Below are 14,552 nucleotides of genomic sequence, written 5' to 3'. Positions count from 1 at the left end.
CGCTCCGTGCCGCCCCCATGCACGCCCACGCGCCCCAACAGCCCTCCCCCCCCCCCCCCCCCCAAGCTGGGCGCACAGTACGAGCCCCACGACCCTCCCGCAGAGGGGCCGGTCTGCGCCCCTCCCCCCCCCATCTCCAGGGAGGAGGCACACCAACACGTGCTTGCGTGCGCCCGCCGGCCCGAGAGCAGCCCTTCCGGGGCGGGGCCGGTCCCTGGGCAGGTAGCCGGGGGCGGCCCGGGTTCGCGGAGGAGAAAGAGGCGGGGCCTCGGGGCGGGGCCGAAGCGCTCGGGCTCCGCCTCCTGCCCCCGCCCCCGCCCTCCCTCTCGGCTCGCCCCAGGTTGAGGCTCCAGCCCCGGCCGGGCTCCGCCTCCTTCCCCGCCCCTTCCTCCCTCCTCCGGCTCGCCTGAGGCCCGGGCCCCGCCCCGCCCCCCGCCGGGCCCCCTCCTCCGGCTCGGCAGAGGCTCCGGTTCGGGCCCCCCCCCCCCCCGCCGGCCCCTCCTCCTCCGTCCTCGGGCTCGGCTGAGGCTCGGCTCCGCGGCGGCCGCGGCGGCAGCGCGGAGCTCGTGTAGCCCGAGCGGCGGCAGCATGGCGGCCGTGGAGAGCCGGGTGTGCGAGACGGCGGGCTGCAGCAGCGAGGCCAAGCTGCAGTGCCCCACCTGCATCAAGCTGGGCATCCAGGGATCCTACTTCTGCTCTCAGGTCAGCCCCGCGCGCCGGCCCGGGCCGCGGCCCCGCGCGCCGACCCCTCGAGGGCGGGCGGTCGGGACCCCGGCCCGCGGAGGCGAGGGCAGGCGAGGCCGGGGAGCGGAGGGGCGGGTGGGAGGGAGCGCGCGCGGGTCCGGACGGGGGGGGGGGGGGGCGTGCGCGCGCAGCCGCCGCAGACCATGTGGAGCGGCCCCCTCCCCGCCCCCACCCTCACCCCCTGCGGGGACTGGGCTAGCGGAGCAGCGACCCCGGGGCGGCCCCCGCCCGGGTCATGTGGCCGCCGGAGGGGGGGGGGGCGAGGGAAGGGTCGGTCCGCAGCCGTGGGGCTCCGCCGACCGCTCGGTCCCGACTCCGGCCGAAGTTCCCGGGGACCTTGGGGCCGAGCCGCCGGGAAGTGCAGGAAGTAGGGCTGGAATCCCGGGCCGAGCCCGCTGCCCGGGCCGAGAGCCCCCTGGGGCGTCCGGGTCCTCGACCCCCCGCTCCCAGCACGCACCCTGACTGACGCCTGGGGGCTTCCTCGGGCTGGGCTGGCCGAGCCCGCCCCTCCCTTCCACTCCCTTCCCTGAAGCCTTGGAGCCGGGATCAACTTTTAAAAAAAAATTGGGGGGAGGGGGAGGCGCGGAAGCCGGGTCTTGCATGCAAAAGCTAGGGATCTAAACGCGCGGAGAGGAGTGCATGCGTCACCTTGCCCCGTCCCGAGACTTTCCAGCTTCTCGTCGGGGCTTATATAATGGGTGCTGGTGTGTTTTAGCAAGTGGTGCCTCGGAGCAGAGCCCAGCACCCGGTGATGTCATCCTGCCCCGGTGCCCCTGTTATTTCTGTCCAGGAATTCTGCACCTAGGGTTAACGCTTCTTTTGGGGACTGAATGAGCCGTTCCGGAATTCCTGGTGAGGAAGTACCTCCACCTATGCACATAAAAGGGCCCTTTGTTCTGCACGGGAGGCAGAGGAAAGACTTGAACCCAGGGCTTCTTGACTCCGAGCTTGGCTCTCAGCTACCACACCGCTGTTTTCTGTTCTTGGGACCCAGAATGTTGACAGAATTCCTAACTTCCAATTTTGGTCACAATTGAAAGTACCAAGCTTTAGCCCCTGCCTTATCAGCAGCGAAACTATGAGCTGTGCCACTCAGACAGGCATAGTAGAGAGTTCTGACACCAGGTGATCCACTGGAGAAGGAAATGGACAACCACTCCAGTATATTTGCCAAAACCCCACGGACAGTATTATCGTGGAGGATTGAAGGGCCTAGCATGCTTTGGTCCTTGGGGTCACAGAGTCAGACAGCAACGGAACCACAACAAGGAAGCTTTAAAGGATTGGAAGGGCAAATTTGGGTTCAACTCCAGCCCTCGATTGGCAGCTGTGTGACCTGAGGAAGTCACTCAGCCCCTTTGGGCTTTCGTGATCTTTAGGATTCTTTGGCTCTGAACCTATAACATTGTGATCACCCACAAACACACAGTCTGACACCCTTTAAAAACATGAACCCCCTGGAAGCTATCTCAAGTTCAAGACAGGTTCTTATAAGTTCCTTCCATGGTACTGTGATCATTCATATATATGTGTGAATATATTACACAAACACACGTGTGATATTATATATGTGACTGATCATTGATACTGTGTATGTGTATGTTGTTTTGATACCCCTTAAAACAGTGCTGCTCTCCAAAGGTATCCTATGTTCAAGGAATATTCTCTGAGGTCCCTTCCTGCTCTCTATATTACTGATCCTATGATATGAATATTAAGTAAGCACTTAATAACAGGATTATGGAAATATATCCGAAGTGTTTGGAAAATTATATAAGTTTTTTTTTCCAACTTACGGAATTCAAATTGGAGGGAGCTTTATGTTTGAGTGTTTCTTTGGTATTGCTGCTGATATCCCTGACTTTCTAAGTCCTTTAGAGTTCACTGGTTAATAAGAGTTGGTTGAATTAAATTGAAACCACCCTAGTTCAGACATTTGTTACCTCTCTGCTTCTGGTCTCTTCCCTCTGGTGGTCTACACACAACAACCATTTTAATCATCCTAAAGCAGATTTCTCTTCAGACTCTCTGTGGTTCCCTGCATTGCCTGTGGAATAAAAGTCCAAGCATGTCTTAGGTTTTTCCACCTCTGAGCTTTTGTTTAAGCTTTTCCCTTCACCTGAGGCCCCCTTCCTATCCAAACCAAAGATCACAACCCACTTATTTAGGTGATGTCATGAGATTTTGAGTTGAAAGGGACTTTAGTGATCATTTAGTCAGCAGTTCTTAAAGTGTAGTCTGGGTATTTCTAAGACCCTTTTCTGGGAGATCTTGATGGCAGAACTTGATGGCAGAAATTCATAATACAGGATATTTTTCTAATATGTAACTACTGGTAAAGCTAATGACTGTAACACAAGCAAGCAAGTAGCACAAACAAGATTAGAACCCAAAACTTCTGAATCTCAGTCCAGCCCTTTTCCCACTAGACCACCTGGTATCAGAGCCTTCTTTAAGATGCCAACTCCAATGATTCCAGATGAGGTGAAGGCTCTTCTTCCTCCCTCCCCCTTTTCTCCTGTAGTACTTAATATAGTAACACTCACTTACTTGGAAGTCAGCTATGTGGTAGCCTCACTTATCCTAACTATAAATGAGAACCATGAACTAAGTGAAAAATCTCTTTGGGTAGCCCCATCCTATCACCAGAGTGAGAATCTGGAGATGGGAGAAGGGAGGCAAATTGAGTAGGGAGTGGGACGTCTTTAGCACGTCCTTAGAAATATTATCCAAAGCCAATCTCTAATTCTGGTGAATTACATTTTTTTTCTTTTTTCGTGAATTACTTTTTAGCTATGAGTGATTAGAGGTAGTTGTAGATCATGGAAGTAGTTTATGCTGCTGAAATTACTCTGAAAAAGTTTGACACCTTCAGGTCTAGGCCATTTTTCTTTTTAATGTTTATGATTCTATGGCACATGTTAGATATTTCCATTGCCAGTGGGGAAGAGTAAGATCATCTGCGTAACTGAAATACTCAAGCCCCAGCTATTAGGGGAAAGAAGATTGGACCACCCTGACAGCTTTGGATTTTTTTTTTTTAATTAATGAGGCTTTAAAAAAATTGGATCTATGATTTCATCAGTGCTGGGAATTCCTCATACCCATGCAGATCTGCACCTTTTTTGCAATTTATTGTCACGAGTTGCCTGGTGAACTCAGTCACCAAACATTTATTAAACAACTGCTATATACCATGCACTGTGCTAAACACTGAGGATTCAAAGAAAGGCCTAATATTGCCCTTGCTCTTGGGGAGTTCACAGTTCTCCAGTCTATTGGAGGAGGCAGTATGCAAACAACTGTACAAACATATATGCGGGACAAATTGGAGATGATCAGCAAAGCAGGGTGCTAGCATTAAGGGGGATCAGGAAAGGATTCTTTTTTTTTTTTTAAAGCAACTGGGGTTAAGTCACTTTCTCAAGGTTACATGGCCAGTTATTTTGTGTGGGTGCCAAGTATCTGAGGCCGGAACCAATCCCGGGTCTCCCGAGGGGGCCAGCGCTCTTACTCACTGCACCACCTGGCTGCCTCAGGAAAGGATTCTTGAGAAAGTGGGAATTTAGTTGAGACTTGAAGGAAGCAAGGAGGAGGGAGGGAGTTCCAGGCATGGGGCACAGACATTGAAAAGGCCTGGAGTCAGGAGATGGAACAAGACAGTGTCACTGGATCCAGGGGTAAATGGGGGTCTGCAAGGTATAAGAAAACTGGAAAGCCAAGATGTTAAGCTATGTTAAGTCAAACAGGATTTTATATTTAATTCTGGATATAATAGGGACCCATTAGAGTTTATTGAGGGGGGTGTGTGTGATTATGATTTGACCTGCATTTTAGGAAGGCCAGTTTGATAGTTGAGTGAAGGATGGGTTGGAAAGGGTAGAGTAAGAAGACCAACCAACCACCAGCCTCTTGCAATGATCCATTCATGATGAGGGCCTGCTCCAGGGTGTCCTCTGTGTCCAGAGAGAAAGGGAAGAGATATTATTAGGAAGGGAGAAACTATAGGTCTTATGTAAGGGGCAGGGGTGGGGGGAATTGGGTTGTTGAGGATGACATCTAAGATGTGAAGGTGACTTGGAGTTTGGTGGTCCTCTCACCTAGTCAACAGGTAACCGATATGAGACTTGAACCTAGACTTTCCGGACTCAGACCAACCCTTAGCCATACTGCTTCTCAAAGAGGAGTTCCTGATAACAGTAGCTCAATCCTTTATAATTCATTTCATTGCTTTATTGAGAATTCATTCTGTTTCAGCCCCGTATTCCTACACATGAACATAATTCATTATTTGGGAAGTTTTATTTTAGAATGGATTATAGAAGAAAAAAAAAACCTCACACCTTTCTAATTGGACCCTATGTTTTCCCTCCTCTTTCTGGTTTTCCTGCACAGTAAGGAAAAATATTCTTGTTCATGTTTAGTAGATAGGGTCCCAGGCTCTACAATGACTAAACTTTTTATTCTCTTTTTGTTTGCTGTGAAGTCTGCCCTGTGTATAAGAAGCATCATACTATACTGCACTAAGCTAGGCATTTCCCCTTAAGATATTAATTTGGCAACATCAACTAAGCCTTTTTTGGATCAGCTTTTATTGAAAGCCCCTGTTTCCCCGTTATAAGTAAGAAATGCATTCATGTAAATCACTCATTCTTGGCAGGGGATGGGAGGAGGCTGACAGCATTTTTAATCAGCATCTGCCATAGCAGAGATGGAGGTGCTGGGGATACACGGAGGCGTGGCAGACAGGACTTGTGTTGAAGTTCAGCAGAATGTATACATGAGTAACAAGTCAGGGTAGCATGTAATAGTCATAGTTTATATTTGTATGTTTATGGTTTACAAAGTACTTCTCTCTACCCCCTGTTGTACACAGTGCCATTACTGTTATTCCCATTTTACAGATGAGGAAACTGAAGCCCAAGGAGATGAAGTGATCTCTGGTCACACAGATAGCAAGGGGCAAAAGCAAGGGTTCAGACCTGGCCTTTTGGATCTCAGATCCAGCACTCTTCCTGCTAAGCCATGCTGTTCTCTTGAGCCAAGTAGAAAAAAATCTAATGCCTCCTTGCACAACCTTTAAAATACTTGGAAATCAGTGATTTCTATCTTGAAGATTGTTTCCAAGCCATTTATTTACCCTTGATTCCTGCACCAGATCTTTCTAGAACATGTCTCGTCCCTTTATGGTAATAGTCACCCTTCTTTGGATGTATGCCTTAGTCTACAGACAAAACCCATTCTACAAAAACTCCAAAAGGTAGAAGTCTGTAATGAAAACTTATCTCCATTCACTTAAAGGGAGAAAATGGCAGAGTATTTTCAGTGACAGTTTGCAGTAAATAGAGCTCACCTGAACAAAGGGTTGGGGTTAATTGGTTTTGTTGCTGTAGTACAGAAATTTGACTGGTTGAAATGTTTATCTGAAAACCCAACAATATTATTGTACTTGTTTTATCTGTCAGTCAAATGATATTGGGAGGATCCCCCTATTTACAAAGAGGCAGACTGGGGACATAGTGGAGCTATCATTGAACTTGGAACCAGGAAGACCTGAGTTCAAATCCTGCCTCTCATGGTACATTAGCCGTGTGGCCCTGGGCAAGTGGCTTAACTTATCTCAGCTTCATTTTCCCTATCTATAAGATCGGCATAATAATTCCTATTTGGCAGGGTTGATGTGAGAATCAAGAGACATTGGGTAGAGTGCTTTACAAACCTTAAAGACTATATATATGCTCTTATTATAAAGGCATTCCTTTCTCATCCAGATATGGTAAAATAACACATTCCTCAAAATCAAAATATTGGGAAGGCAGAATGGGTCAGTCTGCTGCCAAAGGTGAAAGGGAACACAGAAAGAGGAAGGTAAAAATGAGGGGCAAGGCTCAGCAGAGGGTTTTGTCATTTTGTGGGGCATCAGGCACACCAGTTACCGTAGCAGCAGACTAAGCAGTGGAAATGTGTAGTAAGTGTTATTTTCTGTTTTCATTATGCACTGTATCTATTCCTCTGTGTATATGCCTGTTATATGGAGGAATTAGTCTATTATGATGAAAATAAGCCCATATGATAAAAAATAGGCACAGATCAATGTTCATTAAAATGAAAATGCATAAATCTGCTGTCTAGACAGTGAGGGATGGATTTGCCAATATCCAGCTTCAGTTTTCTGAACTAATCTTTTAACTGAACTTCCCAGACCTAGTGTGCCTCATGATTATTTGTAGAGAGCCCTATGAGACCATGACAGAATAAAAGTGGGCATAATTAATGCTAAATTGTGCTTTTGGAAGGAAGAGGTGAATCTTTTCTTTTGAATTGGCAAATTTATATCGTCTATAGGCCGAGATTTATGGCATTTCCACTTAGCCTGGCTTAATTCAGTGAGGTCAGATATGAGAATAAGTCATGGTTTTGCTGTCTGGATCCTGAAAATCAGAATTCCACCTTGGGGTAAAGAAGGAACTTGCCTTTTGGATGAGGTAATTCTATCTGAAGCTCTATCAATGATTCTAGAAAATTTGCATGCTGCAGAGGACATGAAAAATAATCCAGTCTGCCCAACGCATTACCTTAGTTAAGCTATGAAGAGTCTCTTTGGGGTTTTGATGAGCTGAGTTCACCATAGTTATGTTTTAGGCATTGAGGTAAGTGTGTTCTAGACTGTTGGAAAGATGGCAGAAGAGACATAGTGAAGAGAAGTCAGGGATTATTTTATGCCTGTTGTACTAATAGATATAGAATATGTATATGCATGCTATATATGTTCCATTATATTACTATATCTGTCCTATCCCACTAATAGAAAGATGTAGAAGAATTTTCAAAAAAGTAGAATCTTTTCATTAATAATAATGTTAAAAACAACTTTATTGGGGCGGCCAGGTGGCTCAGCGAGTAAGAGCACCGGCTCCAGTGTCGGGATGACCTGGATCAAATCCAGGCTCAGATACTCAGCACCACACCCAGAAATAACTGGCCGTGTAACCTTGAGCAAGTTACTTAACCCCGATTGCTTTAAAAAAAACAAAAAAAACCCAAAAAACTTTATTCCTTTCAGAACAGGATAGCTTTTATTTAGTGTCAAGTCAATAAGCATTTATTAAAGACCTACTGTGTGCTAAGCGCAGTACTAAGTGTTGGACATACAAAGAAAGGCAAAATACAGTCTCTGCTCTGAAGGGGGTCATAGTCTACTTGAGGAGACAATACAATGATATACAAAAAAAGATATACAATATCTTGATGTACAATCAATAAACATTTATTAAATGCCCAGTAAATGTTAGACATTGCTCAAAGTTCTGAGGATATAATACAGAAAAAGAGAAGGACAATTCCTGCCTTCAAGGACCTTACAATCAAAGGGGGGAAGATGCTGCTGAAGAGAAAGCTGAAAAGGAGGGGAGAAAGCCATGCAGCTGGTGGGGAATAAGGAGATATCTATATTGGACCTCCTCCTTAAATGGAGGTTTTTGGAGCCCAGCTCTTCCCTCCAGTCAGAAAGGCAGAAAGTGCTGATGAAATATGAGTACCAAGGATGAACCAGTCTCACGGGATGATGAGGTTTCTTGTGCTGGTGAGTGATGGAGAAGGTCACACTTTTATATCCAGGATAAATTCTGGAGAATCAAAGAGGGAGGGACACTGTTTTAAGGGAGATTGGGCAAGCTTTCTTGGAGACAATGGGATTTTAGCTGAGACTTGAGGGAAGGATTCTAGGAGGGAGATCAGGAAGGAGAGAATTCTAGGCATGGGGGACGGCCAGTGAGAATGAATGGAGTTGGCAGAGGGAGTATTTTGTTCAAGAACAGCAAGGAGACCGGCGTCAATGATTGCAGAGTTTATGGATGATGGGAGTAAGGTACAAGAAGACTGGAAAGGTAGGGAAGAACCAGGTTATGAAGGGTTTTTGAGGTTAGAAGATTTTATATGGGGGGCCATTGAAGTTGATTGACTATGAGGAAGAGACATAGTCAAATCTGTGCTTTAGGAAGAGCAGTTTTCTAAGTAATGTCAGTAACAGAAAGCACTCTAAGAGTTCCACCTTCTCTGAGAATTTGTGTTGCCACATGAGCATCACTTTGATCCAGCGAATTCCACTTTCCCACAGAGCTCACATGTGTTCCCCTAGATTTTACCAGTTGGTCTTCTCTAAGATGGTCATTGTACTTGGGTGGCCCTGAACAAACACTCCTTTTCCCACTGAACCTTCATTGTCGGAATAACAGTAATGGAGGTGATGAGGGATTAGGTTCAGCAGGAACTCTGATCTTGTCTGAGACCAGAACCTTCGATTCAGTCTGGAAAGAATTCAGCTCAGCCTTACTTGGAGTCAGAGTTGAAAAAGTTTATTATACACTTTGCAGCGGGCAAGGGTCCTTAGGGGACCTGCTAGTGAAAGGGGGCACAGGCTTTATTGCCATTGTCAGGGCTGACCAGATGGATGTAAGGGACTTCAGTGCATAGATAAAAGTTAGGGCTGACTGAGAGGAACTTGTGACTTCAGTGCATAGATAAAAGTTTGAGGAGTTTAACTTGGGGATGAGATTTGGGCCAGACAGGAGGAGACATGAGGAGATTAAGCAAGAACAAAGGAGTCACAAGTTGTTGCTTAGGCAGAGTGTGGATAGAGGGAAGGGGCAGAGTTTTGAGGCTGGGAAAGGGATTTTACAGACTGGTTTTACAAATTGATGTTACAGAATTTTACAGACTGATGTTACAAATTGGTATTACAAATTGAGTTTACAAATAGATTTTACAGACATAGATCCCAAGTACCCCATCAGAGGGAGGTGGCAAGGTATAGGGCACTTGCCCCAACCATGACTTGGCTTCTTAGTTCTCAAGTGCTGATCCTCTTCTTTCTCCTTCGATACTTCCTGCTTTTCAACACCCAGTTCAAAAAACCACCTTCTCTATAAAACCTTTCCAGACCACAAAAGCCTAAAATATAATCTCCTAAAAATTCTAATCTCATTGTGTAGATGAGAAAATTGATGCTCATAGATTTTGTGACTATAGTCATACTAGTGGAAAGTGGCAGAGCTAAGGTTCAGAGAACACAGGTTTTAGTATTTTTCACAAGGCCCAGTGGGAGATAAAGAACAGGAAATGGGCTGTTTGGGGAGCTAAACAATCTTAAGTTTTCTTGATTACTATTTTAATAATAACTACAAAGTCATAACCAAACCTCCAAATTGAAATGATTTGTGACTCTTTTAACCTTTTAAAAACATTGGCTCTCTGGAACACATTTACCTGTCTATAGTTTTATACTGATCACATTTGTTTCTTAGTAATTACTGGAATTTAGGAGTTACCTCATGGTTTTGGAACCTGTTTTTAAGTAGCATCCTCTAAGTGTATACACACCTTCCCACCAACTAAACTGAACTATACAGTTGCCTTTACTTTTCTGTTCCCACCCCCACCTATTTTTCTATATTCCATTCAGAAACGACCTTCTTTGTGAAGATAATCTTCCCTTTTCTCCTGACCAAATATTTCACCAGATGAAGTTGCATTATTTAAGGATTATTTATTGCAGCAGCTAGATGTCTTAGTGAATAGAGCACTGGGCCTGGAATCAGGAAGACCTGAATGCAAATTCTACTTTAGATGGCTTACTAGCTGTGTGACCCCAATACCCTGTTTGTCTCGGTTTCCTCATCTTTAAAATGAGCTGGAGAAGGAAATGGCAAATAACTCAAATATCTTTGCCAAGAATACCCTAAATGTGGTCACAAAGAATCAGTGGTAACCAAACAACATTAATAGCGCACAGAGCCTTTTTTAAGTAAAGAAGCACTACAAAAAGATTATTTTTCTCCTAATTAGGCCAAACATATGTATTCCCCCTGTTGTATTGATTGAATTGTGTGAAGGAAAAAGTTGGCCTTTGTTGAAATCTGCATTTTTAAGAATTTTTTTTCAAGTCACAGACATACGTGTGTATTAATTACAGAAAATGTTTTCTGTCAGACAGTCTATAAGTGTTTATTAAGTCCTTATTGTGTGTTAGGAAAGTTGGCTATAAAGTGAATTTATGTGTATCAAATCACATTTTTTCCATTGATATCTATTTTTAAAAGTTCAAAATGTGTTTCCATAGAAAAATTGTTGACCCCTATGTATACTTATGGTTGAATTTCAGAAATTCAGGACCTTTATGATTTATTTCATCAATACTTCTTTTACTGACAGATTGTAAATTCCTTTATGTCATAGTATAATGTCTTTGGGGGTTTTAGTGATTACGAAAAATATTCCCAAGCCTCCTCAGCAGAAGGCTGACTTCCTGAGCTTAAGACCAGCAGGTGTAGACCAGCAGGTATGAGTCAGGTGTGTCCAGGTTATTCTGGTCAGACAGTGTAGAGCTTTGCTGGTGTGAGAACCTAAAATCAGCTTCATACCATGAGGCCTCAGCTAGAGGATTCAAGAAATTAGAAAAGCAAAACTCATTATAAAAACATAAAATGCTGTTTGAAACAAGTTATGAAGTACAAACTCTTTTGAAATAAAACATTTTACCTGAAACTGTGTTTACTTGTAGAAGAGCCACAAGAGAGGGAGGGATGTCCAGAATGTTAACCTGACCAGTAAGAATGGTTAAGTTTCAAGTTGGACTTTGTTCTGTTAGAGGGTAACTACTGCCCTTTATGCCAGGGCATATTTTTTTGTGTCACGGACTCCTTTGGCAGTCTGGAAAGGCCTCTCTAGGCATATCTTCTCAGAATCATGTTTTTAAATGCTTAAGATAAAATGAACAGATTACAAAGGAAATCAATTATATTCAAGTACAGTTATCAGAACTTTTTTTTTTTTTTGTTCATAGAACCCAGGTTAAGAATACTTGCCTTATATCACAGCTTTCATTAGTCTTCCCTTCTAGATGTTCCATCTTCTGTATCTTCTCGTTCTCGTAGCTCTTGTACAGGTTCACCTCATGCTTGGATGTCATTCACCTAAGCATAATTTATCTGGCCCAAATAGGAAAAGGAAATGAGAAATCAAATGCCCCAAGTTAAATGTGACAAAGCTTACATACTTCACCAAAGCCTGGTTATTCTTTTAAACATAGTTCTCATAAACTTGGTTAGCAGTTTTTCCAGCTCATGGTGCTCAGATTAATCTGTGATCCCAGGGGTAGGAGTATTCTTTACTGTGATGCAGATTTCAGTTTGCCTATCTGTGCTGCCCATCCTTGTCCTCCCCAGAGTTCCATAGAGGATCTACTTCATGTACTAGAGCTGTTCTTTGCTTCGCTGGACATTGCTAGGTTATCAGTGGAGCACAAAGGCTGCCCATCTCCCTTTTCACTCATATTGTCTGTAAGTACATCCTTAATACCACTTCTCCATAGTTCCCTGACTGTAGTGTGCTGTATCCTGCTTCCCCTTTCCCTGTCATGCACCAGTTTGTTGCCTCATGGGTGATGCTTGTGTTCATTATCCAGACTTTGGAGTGTTTCATGTCTCACAGCCATATAACACTGCTGAAAGAATATTGGTATTAATAAGTTAGGTCCTTTTAAAAAAATTAGTTTTAGTTTTCAACATTCATGTCCATAAGATTTTGAGTTTTCTCTTTTTCCCTCTCTCTTTCTTCCTCCCTCCCCCCACCCAAGACAGTGTACAGTCTGATATAGGCTGTACTTATGCATTCATATTAAACATATTTTTATATTTTTACATTAGTCATGATGTAAAGAAGAATTAGAACTAGAATTAGAATCTCTTGATTTGGACTTTGCATTGGCTCTCCCATAACTATGAGAGACACCTGTGGAGAGTATACATCTCTGTATTACGCCTCATTTGGTATTAATGATCTGAGAGTAATTGAACTAGCCTCTTTCTGTTAGATCATTAAAGGATTCCTACCTAATTTCTATGAATACATGGGTCACACCTTGTTGGAGGAGAGCCTTTAAGGCTTCATTTACTTTACTAAATCAGATTTTTTTTTAATAGTCAACAAACAATAAGCATTAGCATCTTGTATTGTCTGTGGCTTTTAGGTACTTTGAAGACACTATATGTGATCTCCTATGGAGTATTGCTTGAACAAACTTTCTTACTCTCAATACCCGCATCAAGGGTACACTTCATGTATTCATACATTATCATAAAATCATGCAGATGAGTAAATAGGCATTTAGGTAAGTAATTATGAGTGATTGTTGGGTCACATTTTGGTATGCCTTTAATATCTTCTCCTTCACATACCTTGAGAACCGATCCCTCAATGCCCTCACAATTGTGTTGTCTGTAGTATAGATTTTATGTACTGTTGGTCTAATCCAGCTTTTGTTTTCTTTAGGACCACTTAGACTGTCTCTATAACCACATCTGAAACTGACATAAGAATACATGTATGGTGTCTCTTCTGCCCTTTGATGGTGAAAGGAATTTGTTATAGAAATCTTTGTAGATCTTTTCCATCCTTTTTTCTCTTTGTAGTTTTCCCTTGAAGATAATTCTTAAATATTCTTTTTTTAAATTACATTTTATGTTTATTTTTAGTTTATGTCATTCATTTCCACAAGATTTTGAGTTACAAATTTTCTCTCCATTTTTCCCCCTACCCACCTGTAATGCCAAGCAAAGGCAACTTCCCAAGGTTCAAAATACCAGCATAGGTGCTCTCCATTTTATTCAGTGAAAAATTAAGAACAGAGAAGATCAAAATATAACATCATTCAAAATACAGCATTTACCAAGTGTAATTCAATCAAGTACTATTCCACCCCTGGACATTATAATTCATTTAGTCAATCCCAAAGACCCTCTTCTAAGTACTACTCCACCCCTAGGCTGTACATTCATTTAGTCAACCACAAAGCCCCTCTTCTCAAATGGAGATTAGTTTCCAATCATTAGTAAAGTACATTCATTTGTTCAATCACAGAGCACAAAAAAGTCAAAAGTTCCCCACCCTTGGATCACAATTGAATCTACCCCAGAGTTACAACAAGCTTAAGCACAGCATTTAATACCCAAAGAGAGGTCTTTTCTTCATCTTGACATGAGGCAAGTTCTCAGCAATCTTTGTTCCTGGGGAGACAAAGCTTACCAAGGCCATAAGATACATTGCCATTGTCTTCATTAATTCATTCTCTGTCTGCAGAACAGTCCTAGGACCCCTGAAAACATTAGCAAAACCCTCTTCCAGTATTTCTGTAAACATACAACAAGAAAATCCTTCTTCAGAGCTTCTGAACCAAGAGCAAGGCTCCAAGCCCTCTGCAACAACAGCACTGTCCTTCACCAGTGGACAAATCTGGCAAAACAACATCAAAACAGACAGACAAAGTACCAGCAAAACAGCCATGTCTCCCCAGTCCTTGGCAGCTCTGGGTGGCAGCTCTCAAAAGTCCTGGGCAACTTCAAACTGGCCCTCAGCAATCCTCTCAGTCTCTCTCTGTCTCCAAGATGCTGCTTCCAAAAAAGTTCTTCTGCCTCTCTCTTTTCTTGTGTCTCTCTAGATTTACATCACCAGCTCCTCCCGGTTCAGCCTTCTCTTTTCACATCAACAAGTCCATCCCACAAGTGGGATTCACAAACTCTGGGTTTTAACACAATCAATCCAAAAACCAAGCCAATACAGGGGGATCTTTAAATTCCATTACTATTACACCACACCCCCAAAACAGCATTCCCGCTGAATATCCCCTCCCCCAATCTGCTGTCTCCCCTATCTTCCCCCATCCTCCCTCCAACTTCCCAGTAGGTCATGGTGGATCTCTATACCCCAGTGCCAGAATATTTTATTTCCCAGTTACATGTAAAATAATAATTATA

The 14,552-nt window shown here is 43.7% G+C and overlaps 1 protein-coding gene across 1 annotated transcript in view; it reads left to right on the top strand.

Moving 5' to 3' along the window:
- Positions 1–495: 495 nt before the first annotated feature.
- METAP1 (methionyl aminopeptidase 1) overlaps positions 496–14,552 on the top strand; it is an 80,144-nt gene continuing 66,087 nt past the window's right edge. Inside the window, exon 1 of the mRNA XM_069094256.1 lies at positions 496–702. Within this exon, the coding sequence (XP_068950357.1) occupies positions 589–702 (114 nt within the window). The 5' untranslated portion in view covers positions 496–588. The remainder of the gene's footprint in view (positions 703–14,552) is intronic.

Source organism: Petaurus breviceps, unplaced genomic scaffold, assembly GCF_028583685.1.
Source record: "Petaurus breviceps papuanus isolate PSGF00001 unplaced genomic scaffold, PetGlider_PUasm1.0 126, whole genome shotgun sequence".
Lineage (NCBI taxonomy): Eukaryota > Metazoa > Chordata > Mammalia > Diprotodontia > Petauridae > Petaurus > Petaurus breviceps.
Note: the sequence above shows the minus strand (reverse complement) of the source record. Positions and strands in the feature narration are given on the sequence as shown.